General features: G+C 37.9%; 1 protein-coding gene across 8 annotated transcripts in view; it reads right to left on the reverse strand.

The window, feature by feature from the left end:
* The window catches only part of pou2f2a (POU class 2 homeobox 2a), a 151,406-nt gene that overhangs the window by 8,109 nt on the left and 130,047 nt on the right, over positions 1 to 13,250 (reverse strand). For 4 of the 8 annotated variants that reach the window (XM_039773125.1, XM_039773128.1, XM_039773129.1 and 1 more), the window contains exons 6-12: positions 9,778 to 10,011; positions 6,384 to 6,489; positions 5,575 to 5,669; positions 4,914 to 5,078; positions 4,689 to 4,830; positions 4,118 to 4,266; positions 1,446 to 1,634 (exon numbers count right to left, since the gene is read on the reverse strand). In XM_039773125.1, the coding sequence (XP_039629059.1) occupies positions 1,446 to 1,634; positions 4,118 to 4,266; positions 4,689 to 4,830; positions 4,914 to 5,078; positions 5,575 to 5,669; positions 6,384 to 6,489; positions 9,778 to 10,011 (1,080 nt within the window). The remainder of the gene's footprint in view (positions 1 to 1,445; positions 1,635 to 4,117; positions 4,267 to 4,688; positions 4,831 to 4,913; positions 5,079 to 5,574; positions 5,670 to 6,383; positions 6,490 to 9,777; positions 10,012 to 13,250) is intronic. The other 4 variants (XM_039773132.1, XM_039773130.1, XM_039773127.1 and 1 more) reach the window with 3 other exon arrangements.

Raw genomic sequence — 13,250 nt, forward strand, 5'->3', positions numbered from 1 at the left:
TGTATTCTGTTGTCTGAAATGTATATAGTACAGTGATCCCCTGCCTATTGCGGAAGTTACGTTCCAGACCCATCAGCAACAGGTGAAAATCCGCGTTATAGAAAGGCCATCCATATAAATACATTTTTTTTTTATAGTTTAAGCTTAAAATACCCATCCCACACGCTTTAAACACATGTAAACTTGTAATGGCGAGCGACGTCCGCGTAAGCATATCCAGGAGTTTTACCTTCACCTGAATGGTCAAGGTCTTCATCTGGCGCTTAGGCTCACTACTACCATAAGGCTTAGAAGATGGCAGGATGCTTTGAAGCAATCATAGGGCTTAAAACAAAATGAAAAGTTTACAAAACGTTTGCTCAAAACAATCGGACCACAAGCAAGGTACATGATACGCAGAGAACTGAGATGCGTCAGGGACCCTGTTCTTGTGAGATTACACCACGTTAGCAGCAGCCAATCAGAGCCCAAGAGAATGAAAATCCCGCTCTGATTGGTTGAGTCTCCTCTTTTAGCCAATAACGGGCCTTGTTAGAATCATCTGGGTACTGTAATGTGAAACTCTTTGTCTACCGTAGTGTACAATGTATGTATAAAATTAGATATGTTCCACAGAAAAATCTGCGATATAGCGGGAGCATGATAGCTGAACCGCGATATAGCGGGGGATCACTATATATTCTATTTTACTAATGTTCATCACACTGGTTAATTCTTAATATCAGTAACAATTGTTTTTACTGACTTAAAAGTAGTTTTGGGAATGTTTTTGCAATAAAAAAAGAATAAGAGTAGAAAAAAAGAGAGATTTATGCAACCTTGTTGAGAAAGTTTTCACATAGGCCACTGCAAGTGTAGACATAGCATGGAGAGAATATCAAAAGGAAATAAATGTTTTGCAATACTAGTGAGAAAAAATGTTGATTAGTTCACCAGTTATAGCCAGAAAAGGTCATTAACATTTGATGTGATTTGTATGGTCTTTATATCAAAACTGGTACAGTTTCTATTTTTGATAAAAAATATGATAAGAATGAAGGCTTTTGTAGGTAATAAACACTATGCACACAGCCTGTCATATTTACCAATACATATTATATGATATACAGGATTAAACACAATTTTTTATTGCTGGATCCTGAAAGTATATTGTATAGTGCTGTAGAAAAGGTGAAAATATATTTTTCATTTCTATTTTTTCCTATTCCTGCAGATCAATGTAAAGACAAATACAAAGAAACAGAACCCTTTCAGTAACACAACACAGGCCTGTTTTAATTATTTACTTTTGTCATAATACATCTGTTTAATCCTAATTTGAGTAATACTTGACTCCTGTTACTCCAAACAACCTTCAAAACTGCTGTAGTGTGTCAAAAAAGTAAAACATAAAAAATAAGTTAGCTGGACCTTATCAGATGATAGAGTGAGTTGATAGTACATACCAAATGTGGGCTGTAACTGGGGGCTTTATGTGGAGTAGATTGCTGGCTGGGCAATGGTGGTGTTGTACTAGCTGGGTTGATGCGCTTTTCTTTTTGTCTCCGGTTGCAGAACCAAACCCGTATCACCTCCTTCTCCATGTTCAGCTGCTCAGCAATAAGCAGGATCTCCTCTGAGGTAGGCTTCTGGTTCTGAAAAGATGATAAGAGGAAGACTAAGTCTATCATAGATGGATTTTTGGTGAGAATCCTGACAAGTAAAAAGACAGTGCTGTTTATACACTAATCCACCACTCATTTTCTATCTAACTCTGCTTTTTTGTATAATATGGTGAGGGGAAGCCAGCAAGTACTTTGGTATCAATGCAGGAATCAAAAATGGACAATATGCCAGTTTATTGTAGGGCACACTCTCACATACATGCCCATTGATAAGGTAGCACCATATTTTTGGACTGTTTATGGAAACTTTTGTTCTATGAAGATACCCACCTAAATACATTAAGAATTTGTGGGTTACCCACAAAATGAATCCCAGCTGAAAACTGAAAAAGTGACAATTTTCTTTGAAATGACAACTCAATTTGTTAGGCCATGAATGTTATCTTTAAAATAGTAAAGTTACTTTGACAGATGAATTACTGATCGCATTATTTCTGTGTTAGCACATTAGCACTGGTTAGCCTACTTGATAACATTTACAGTTGAAAATGCACTTTACTGCACAAAAGCTCTTGTCTAACACTACATGGATAATATTACGTCAAACAAAAATCTTAACTCAGACTTTATGAACACTGTATACCATTCTGCATCAAACCAAGTGGGGATGTGTACTAAGCATGACTAACTGACTGGCATTCTCCAACTAGAGTGACTGAATCATCAATAATAAAACATTTGCATTTGTGTAATGGGTTGTAGTATACAGAATAAAAGAAAATGAGATTGCATATTAAAAGCATATCAATTGTAATAAATTGTTTATCACTATTCTGACAATTTTTAAACTTAGTGTTGAATCAAAATGTACCCAACTACAGCTTCTTGCTACTTTGCAGGTCCACAGTTCTGGGTTCACATTCTATTGCTGCCACTGCCTACACATTCACTTGTGTCTCCTACAAGTACTTGGGTTTCATTCAATTTTCAAAGCATAAGTCAGACTGACATAAATGAATGTGTCCCGTGGCGGACTAGCATCCTATCTATTCTTCATCCTTTCTTTTGTTCCGTGTTACCAGGCTATCCTATGGCCTTGCAAAACCCAATGTTGAAAGAAGCAGGTTCAGAAAATGAATACGTGGATGAATGTTGCTGTTTCTCCTAAAGTAAAAATAGATAGTTGACAGGTACATACTTTTAGTTCAGTAATAACAGACATACTCTGTATATCCTTAAATTGAAATCCAACAAATAAAATACCAAAGAATAATAAAACTGCAAGTTCAATGATCCACCTGGTATGAACTATTTTAAAGGGAATAAAAAAGCCAAAGCAGTTTGCTTGAAAGCCAAAAAATCTAAAAGTATAAAGTTAATGTTTTCTGTAGCATATCTTACCTTATCATGTTCAGAATGTTATGTTTAACTCAGGTCTACTATATACTGTAATTCTCCCAGTAATGCACTTTTACAATATTTCTTATCATGTAGGACACATGCGTATATCTCACTCATTCACAAACAACGGAGCTGAAACCTACTATTTGAGCATTGCCAGTGTCAGTGACAAATCCCTTGATGGGTGTTCATTTAGCATTTTATGTCTGTCATGATCATCACTATGTTTATAATATCTGTTTATTAAACTACTATTGTCGGTTTATGGCACGTGAATTGAATCACTCTAGCATAAAAAGCAACTGTCAGATGAAAAACACCATCCCAATCTGGAACAAAGCTTGGCATTGTGCGTTGTGAAGGAAGCAATAATAATATGCCACTGTGTCCTACTACCTCTAGAAATGGACCTTCTCCAAATCACCCCTCTATTTATAAACCACCTTTTTTAAACCTTACTTGGACAGTATTAAACATATCAACTTTCTACACAGCTTTATCATACTCAAAAGGTGGTTGAACAAAAAAAACCAAAAAAAAAACAAACATTTGGGCCGAAAATGGTTTGACCCTTAAGTGGAAAAGAGCATTAAACTCCAACTTAAGGTCACAGCTTCCCGTTCTACAGGATAGTCTTTTTATATGATTAAATTCACAAAGACATTGGTTTTACTTCTTAAAGCACAATGAAACACTCTACTATTTCTACACAAATGTTACTTGCTAAAGATTCCCTGTGACAGGAATTACAATTTGAAGTCAGGAACTTAAAGTCTACATTGTCGTATGTGTAAGAGAACTCTTCTTCAAGTTGACATGGATTTATTTATTAAAATGATCAATAGTTGTGTCTAATACAGAATCAAAAATAGGAAACTACTTCAAATAATACTATTCTCTGTACAAATACCACATGAAACCTGTCACCTTACTTCAATAAAGATGCCACTGGTTTAAAACACTTTCAAATTGTCTATGTATGATAAATACATTTTCTCTCCACAACTTCCAATGATGAGTTCTTATAGTAATAAAAATGCTATTTTGAGTCCACATTGCCAATAACTACCATCAACCTTCTGGCTAAGTTTGTGGAATGATTGTCTGCTTACCGCAATAAAGCTCCTCTCTAAGGCCACACGGACATTGGTCTCAATGCTGGTGCGTTTCTTCCTGCGGCGACCTGGCAAGCCTTCAAAGCCTAGAGGGGGGCTGTTGAGGTGATTGGGACTGGGGAGGGTGGTATCCATTGACATGGTCTCTAAAATTAAATACAAATCAAACTCGTCAAGAAAAAATGTAAAGGGATACAAGTCTGCAATGCAAGTCTGCAATTTTGAAAACAAGTTTAAGCTGAAAGTGAAATCCAACTGGAACAACATGGTGAAGCTACATTGACAATTTTTTTTTAATATTCTATGACAAGAGTCCACACTCTACATTAAAAAGATTAAAATCTAATTATATTCAGCTAACACAAAGTGCTACTGTAAAGTAATTTGAATTGTTTTACAGACTACAATGTCCAGTGTGTACATACACCATTTATTCAATATATATTAGGCATCTTTTGAAACCTCTTGTCCTCATTTCATACTCATTTTTATACTGTTCCACCATATCACAATTGAGCCAGAGAACAGTCATTGTTGAACAGAAAAGAAGAATGACTGGTCACACTACCTGCATCATTCAGCCATTTCTCCAGCAAAGGTTTCAGCTTGCACATATTCTTAAAGCTAAGGTTCAGGGCTTCAAAGCGTGAGATAGTCGTCTGGCTGAAATCATTGCCATACAACTTGCCCATTGCCAGACCTACATCTCCCTGCAAACAATAAAAGCAAAGGGTGGATTCACAGCCTATTCATTACAGAAGGTGAAAGGTTGGTAAGGGATGATGTGGAGTACCTGTGTGAAGCCCAACTTAATACGTCTTTGTTTGAATGTACGGGCAAACTGTTCCAGCTCCTCCAGGTCACTAGGCTCATCAGGGTGTGTGCCAGATGTTTCAACACACTTGCTGCTTTGGCTGTGCTGCTGCAAAGACTGTAAATGAGGGTCCCTGTTTACTGCCTGATGATAAAATACACAAGCAATCCAGTTAATCATTTCCAATTTAATTATACCTTCTTCTTAAAAAAATTGCACAAATGCATAATTTACAATTTTTCCACAGTCAATGCATCATCTTCAGAAGTGTCATGCCATGCACCATGTGTGTTATATAATGTGGTGTCAAGCTCAACTTCCTCTTTTAATAGCACGGTGTTACATTTCTCTACTTGCAGCTACATTTTTATGAAAATTATCATAAAATAAGGTGCCTAACTATATATTTGAAGCAATAACAAACTAGCTATTGAAGAGTGTAAAGATGTGCATAACATTAGTGCCTGTACCTAATCAAGATTCTATCTTAAGCTCAGTGGTACAATGTTAGGCTGCTTCCCCTTGTGACGATGAATATAACATATATGTACTAGCTGTAATTCAGCTTCAATTTCTCATCTGCATTCATAAATCTGGCTCATTTTGGGAAACCTGTTTTTTTTTTTGTGTACTGGTTTACCTGTGCTTGGAGGCCAAGTCTAGCAGGAGGTGACAGCAGCCCTCCTTGGTTCTGCTGAGGTAGTGAAATTAAATTTGGTGTTGTTAGCAGACCTGCTGGTAAAAAAAAAAAGTTTAACTTGAAAATACATGTGTAGTAAGTAGTAGGCAAGACATAGGAGGTTTAGTGAGCACAGCCCACATTATCTCATTGTAACACTCGCCAATGACCTAACAGACTAACAGATTATAGAATGCAGCCAAACTAGTTCACACAGAAATTTGGCAACTCTACCAACTAAGGCCTTGCATGGGTTGTTAATATTTGTGCATAACACTGTTCAATTTTGTTTTTTTTTTTTATCCTAGTCTTACTTTCACAACTACAAAAATCCACTTAATCCAATTCAGGTTAATTCAGGGTTAATGGGAGTGGGGTTGGCACACAGAGCACTGAAGGTAATGCAGGAAATAGTAACAGTTCTGAATGGGGTGTCAGTCTACTGCATTGCCCACTCATATACACACACCCACCCACATTCAGGCCCACACCAGGGACAATTTCTTATGACCAATTTACCTAAAATACATGTCTCTGGGCATGTGGGACGAAAATTGGAGACCCAGAGGAAAGTCCACATGGCGAGGCCTTGCAAACTCCATTAGGATAGTGTCTGGGCATGAAATGTAAACCCAGTAGCACTACCCACTACTCCAGCATGGCACCAACCTATTTTTCCTATAAAAAAGGAAACTAAACCGCTTACACAATTTAAATTTTAAAAAGACAACTTTAGCTATTACATGCCCTTATAAAACTAGAAAACTTACTTTGTTGTCCTTGCTGGGCTGAAGGTAGCAGAAACTGTGCCGGAGATTGCAAAGGATGTCCAGGAACGAGAACGAGTTGTTGCAGCTGTAAGAGCTGCTGGATATCCTACAGGTAAGAAACACATACACAGAATTGGCCTGATTTCTTTCTAACAAATGATCAACCATAGCACATGCTCTAAGGCAGTGTTACACAAGTCAAGTCTTTATGGTTCACTGTGATTGCTACATTTGTTGTGACTGACTTTTTAATTATGAACATCTCAACTTAACTTGTTAATATCTTTAATAGTAATGGCAATAGTGCTAGGAGCAGAGTGGAGATTCACTCAACCAGAGTAAGGGATGGCTTTAGTCAGGTCTCAGACTTGGACGTGTTAATCATTACAACTATAGTCAGAACCACAAAAATTTTGCTTCTACCCATATCTTTTATATAACTAAAACTGTACTTACCATGTAGTCACCTGAAGGCATACGGGCTCAATTACTGGCTATTTTTAACCTTCTATATGCTTTAAACCAGGGTTTAGTCACCGTGAGCCATTCATTTTCCTTGTTTATTGTTTTTTTTCTTGGCTTTAATTTATAATGTTTATAGCACTTTTTCCATCAAATTTCGATTTATGGTTTACATCAGGATTTTGTCTGTATTGTCATACTTTGTAAATTTTGTCCTCTCTGCTTGAATTTCTAGCAATATTTCTAACTACTCTCACTTATACGTGATGTTTACTGAACTTTTACCATTTTTGCCATGCCTTTTTAAAATTTTTGTCTCACTATCTCACTTATTACATGAACTATGTCTCTAGCTGTTTGAGTATTTCCACATTTGGCTAAGACCACTGTGCTTGTAAATGGCTCCGTGCTCAATACAGACATATATGCAGAAGAGAAAGAGAGGATTTGTTCTGGTCTAGATACAAAAAAATAGTAACAAATGTTAATCTGAAAACAGCAACACACTTATGAGATAATGATGGCCCCCTAAGTATGAATTAAACTCATAGTTTAATTCTGTGTTCTGTGTGTAGCTCAGTATCCTCTAATCCATCATAGTTAGATTTGCTGTTTGTCGTAGGCCAATTCAGATTCACTAAGGAGCCTCCGTAGTAACTGCCTACTTTCACATGCCTAAGGATATTTGTTCATAATGGTCTAACTAAGAGTGTAAATGAAAATAACACAAACTTTATGCTTTGCTTACATTGCTTTATTTACTAAAGTATTTCTTGCACTTAAAAAATGATAGATTTCTGAACAAAAAAGCCAGTGTACACCCATGAACTGCACTTCTGTTGAGTGACCCCACTCACGAGTGACATCACAAGCAGCACCTTTTGTCTGAATTGTTTCTATTTTTTGATTAAATTCTACAAACCGGATTCCAAAAAAGCTGGGACACTAAACAAATTGTGAATAAAAACTGAATGCAATGACGTGGAGATGGCAAATGTCAATATTTTATTTGTAAGAGAACGTAGATGACAGATCAAACGTTTAATCCAAGTAAATGTATCATTTTAAAGGAAAAATATGTTGATTCAAAATTTCACGGTGTCAACAAATCCCAAAAAAGTTGGGACAAGTAGCAATAAGAGGCTGGAAAAAGTAAATTTGAGCATAACGAAGAGCTGGAAGACCAATAAACACTAATTAGGTCAATTGGCAACATGATTGGGTATAAAAAGAGCTTCTCAGAGTGGCTGTGTCTCTCAGAAGCCAAGATGGGTAGAGGATCACCAATTCCCACAATGTTGCGCAGAAAGATAGTGGAGCAATATCAGAAAGGTGTTACCCAGTGAAAAATTGCAAAGACTTTGCATCTATCATCATCAACTGTGCATAACATCATCCGAAGATTCAGAGAATCTGGAACAATCTCTGTGCGTAAGGGTCAAGGCCGTAAAACCATACTGGATGCCCGTGATCTCCGGGCCCTTAAACGACACAGCACCACAAACAGGAATGCTACTGTAAAGGAAATCACAGAATGGGCTCAGGAATACTTCCAGAAACCATTGTCAGCGAACACAATCCACGTGCCATCCGCGTTGCCAGCTGAAACTCTACAGTGCAAAGAAGAAGCCATTTCTAAGCAAGATCCACAAGCTCAGGCGTTGTCACTGGGCCAGGGATCATTTAAAATGGAGTGTGGCAAAATGGAAGACTGTTCTGTGGTCAGACGAGTCACGATTCAAGTTCTTTTGGAAATCTGGGACGCCATGTCATCCGGACCAAAGAGGACAAGGACAACCCAAGTTGTTATCAACGCCAGTTCAGAAGCCTGCATCTCTGATGGTATGGGGTTGCATGAGTGCGTGTGGCATGGGCAGCTTGCATGTCTGGAAAGGCACCATCAATGCAGAAAAATATATTCAGGTTCTAGAACAACATATGCTCCCATCCGGACGTCATCTCTTTCAGGGAAGACCCTGCATTTTTCAACAAGATAATGCCAGACCACATTCTGCATCAATCACAACATCATGGCTGCGTAGGAGAAGGATCCGGGTACTGAAATGGCCAGTCTGCAGTCCAGATCTTTCACCTATAGAGAACATTTGGCGCATCATAAAGAGGAAGGTGCGACAAAGAAGGCCCAAGACGATTGAACAGTTAGAGGCCTGTATTAGACAAGAATGGGAGAGCATTCCTATTTCTAAACTTGAGAAACTGCTCTCCTCGGTCACCAGACATCTGTTGAGTGTTGTAAGAAGAAGGGGAGATGCCACACAGTGGTGAAAATGGCCTTGTCCCAACTTTTTTGGGATTTGTTGACACCATGAAATTCTGAATTAACATATTTTTCCCTTAAAATGATACATTTTCTCAGTTTAAACTTTTGTTCCGTGATTTATGTTCTATTCTGAATAAAATATTAGATGTTGGCACCTCCACATCATTGCATTCAGTTTTTATTCACGATTTGTATAGTGTCCCAACTTTTTTGGAATCCGGTTTGTATATTGATTAAGAGATCAGTCGTAACAGAATGAGAAGGATTTCAAATCCTGGGGTGGACAAATGATGATCTGAAACACCAACAGAGTTTATCAGTCCTTCTACAATACTTAAAGCACAGTCTGTTCACAATACAAACATGACAGGACCTTAGCCTGTTTTCTTGTAAAGACTACTCTCATTCAAGTCTAGTAAGAAAATATGTGAAACAAAACTAAAAACTAAGTGAAATACCTCAAAACGTCTGATGTAACACCCTGAGTATTGTGTTCATTTGTTTCAAAGCATGTAATGAGAAGGCTTACCAGCTGAGCAGACTATGAGACAGACAGAAATGAGAAGAAAGGGCAGAATACATTCGTGTGCAGCGATGCACATTGCAGAGGGAGGGCACTGAGGAGGTGGGCAGTGCAGGTGGGTCTCTTACCTGGGCCGTAAGCTGGATTGGCTGGGAGAGGGTTAGCTGGGGAGGAGCCTGGGGAGGGTTATTTTGTTGCTCACTGGTGTTCGCGGTTTGCTGCTGCTGTTGCTGTTGTTGACTTGACGCTGCAGCAGCATGAGCAGCCACAGCAGCGTTTGACTGTTGCACTGCAGCTGCAAGAAGCTGAGCTTGAGCCTGCTGCAATAACAGCTGCTGCTGCGTAGGCATCAGAGCAGTGAGCTGCAAGAGGAAAAAGAAAGGAGAGGAAGAAACAGTGCATCAGAGCAGTGAGCTGCAAGTGAAGCGAAGCAGGCAGTGAACGAGGCAGTACAAGGAATGAGAAGAGAAGAGCACAAGAAAGTCATGAATCAATAAAGTTACAGGACAGCAAGGCCATGAAAGATGACAGCAAAATTGACTACTGACTAAATGGTAGCAAAAATGAAATAAACAAGAAAAAAAAAAAACAAAACAAACTGAAATCTAATGAAAGGTGAAAGAAATGACGAAGAGCTGACGAGTGGAAGAAGTGATCAAACAGTAAGCAACTGGGATCAATCAGCAGACAAATAATATATCAAAGTCCAGCACCAATGATTGCCTTCTTCATGGAAGAACATAACAAAATTTGTCTCTGAATTGTAAGTGAAATCTGTGATCATGTGCCACATTCATCACTTACCATCAGACTAGAATATAAAGGACTGACTCAAATATATGTAAAAGATAAAGTGACAGCCCTGACAAAAACATCACATTTGTTGCAGTAGAAGGCACATGGAATGACAAGAGATATAATAAGATGATTCAAAGGAGACCAAAATGGTGAAGCTAATACTAGACAGTGAAAGAAGGTAGTAAAGCCAACTGGGTCAAATGATGATCATAGAATAACATCGATGAGGTCATCACGACAGATGAGAGAGGAGCTGAGGGAGTCAGGAGAGATATTCCAGAGCGGAGGTCAACATCAGTGCACTCAACAGAAAACAGAGAGGGTAATGTCAACGAGGTCAAGGGAAATGAGAAGAGACAGAAAGAAACAGCACTGGGATCAGGAGAAGTGATAGTGGGTAGAGGTAACATTAGGGGAGTCATAAGAAACCAGGGGGACTGAGCTAAATGTTTGTGGGGTCGAAAGAAATAAAATGGGCAGAAACAAACATTACTGGAGCAAGGTGAGAAGAGAGTGGGTAGAGGGCAACATCCGTAGGAAAAAAACTGGTGCCAGAAGAAACTGAAGAAGGCTGAGTTAACATTAGGAGGGACAGCAGTTGCTGGAATTGAAATTAAATAGGATTTAATTAGTAAAGTTAGCAAATACAAAGAGACCGGGGGGCTAATGGGTTTGAATGGGATCAGAGAGTGGCTTAATTTAGTTTTTTTTTGGAAAGAAAATGGTTTTGAACAGTGTCTTAATCAGAAGTCAATTCTTGTAGTTTAATCATATGATTAATTAGTTTTCTTTTTCTGCTAAGTCACAAATTTCGGATAGTGCAGATTTTTCTTTTCTGCGTATATCATTAAGCTGTTCTGTGGACCAAAGCAGATTGGCACAGCTCATTCCTTATTATTTTCTCCCTTACATCCTTCTGAAAATTTCATTGAAACTGATAACACTTAATGTAAATACATATATGTCCGAGTGAAAGAAAGTTAGCTGGTTATTTTTTGACTCCCATTGATATTTGCAACTCCTAGCAGAAGAGAGAAAAGAAATCAAGACTGAATGCAGCTATTCAAGATTAAAAGAAGCATTAATATTCTTCTAATCAAGAAACTATTTGGAATTAAAACATGCAGTTTATGAGGTTTTCCAGGACCACCAGAGTATGTGTTAAGATCAGTGTGATCAGCAGAAAGAAGGATAGACAGAATATACAGTCAACTCCAGAAATATTGGCACCCCTCAGAAAAGTGAGCAAAAACATTTATATAATATAGATACAATTATTCAAATATTCCTGAAATGTCTGGAAAAACTATTCATTTAATATATAATTTGTGCAAAATTGTTGTTTTATCTTCGCCATAGTTTATTTTGTCAAAAACATATATGGCAAAATTATTGACACCCTTGAAGTACATTATAAATAAAAGCAAATGAATTTGTGTCTTTGGCAAAAAATGCTTTTTCATATTGCTTTCCATATCTAGAAACTTTATTGTTGTCTATGACCTTTTTCATTTTATTGGGGTATAAATATGAGGTAACACACTGGTAAAATCTTTTTGTCATTCACCAATATGGGTAAAATCAAAACAGTTCTCAATTCAAAAGCGAATTCAGTGGAAATTACAAGTAAGCACAATCAGGGCCTAGTAATTCACTTTTAAAATCATGAGACTGTTGAAAATTTGCTAGGAAGGGTACACATCTGTGTATTACCCCCACATACACTGAGGATGCTTAGAGAGGCAAAAAGGAGTCCAAAGATGAAAGTTTCAGAACTGAAAAGTTTAGTTGGAATCTTGAGGTTTCATTGTTCCAAAATCAGCAGTGAGACACCACCTCCATGACCAGAAGCTTTTTGGACGAGTTTCACGAACAAAATCCTTCATGAGACCAAGACACAAATCCCAGCATTTGAACTTTGCCAAGCAACATTGGAGTTACAACTGGAATCAAGTGTTGTGCTCATATTAGATGAAAAGTAAGCATTTTGGCCACACACCATTGTCATGTTTACCCAAAAAAGACATAAATCGTTTGCAATGAGTGCAGAATGCAGCTGCTAGAATCCTAACTGGGAAAAGAAAATCCGAACACATCTCTCCAGTTTTGATGTCACTACACTGGTTACCTGTGTCATTCAGGATTGACTTTAAAATTCTGCTTATGGTTTATAAAGCCTTAAATAATCTCGCTCCATCTTATATATCGGAATGTCTGACACCTTATATTCCAAATCGTAACCTCAGATCCTCAAATGAGTGTCTCCTTAGAATTCCAAGAACAAAACTTAAAAGAAGTGGTGAGGCGGGCGGCCTTCTGCTGCTATGCACCTAAAATCTGGAATAGCCTGCCAATAGGAATTCACCAGGCTGATAAAGTAGAGCAGTTTAAAACACTGCTGAAAACACATTACTTTAACATGGCCTTCTCATAACTTCATTTTAATCTTAATTTAACTTAATCCTGATACTCTGTATGTTCAATTCATCATAATAACTATTCATGGTGGCTCTAAAATCTGTACTGACCCCAACTCTCTCTGCGCCACCACCACCTACTCAAAGCCTCATGATGCTCCAACATTGATGGACTGAAAGCCAGAAGTCTACGTGACCATCATCATCAAGTCCTTCCATGAAAATCCTAAATACAAAGAGGACTGTTTGACTTATGTTAGGTAGATTGCCCAGAGGGGACTGGGCGGTCTCGTGGTCTGGAACCCCTACAGATTTTATTTATTTATTTTTTTGTTTGTTTTTTCTGTCCACCCTGGCCATCGGACCTTACTTATTCTATGTTAATT

The sequence above is a fragment of the Polypterus senegalus genome, chromosome 12 (genome assembly GCF_016835505.1).
Source record: "Polypterus senegalus isolate Bchr_013 chromosome 12, ASM1683550v1, whole genome shotgun sequence".
In the NCBI taxonomy this organism is placed as follows: Eukaryota; Metazoa; Chordata; class Cladistia; order Polypteriformes; family Polypteridae; genus Polypterus; species Polypterus senegalus.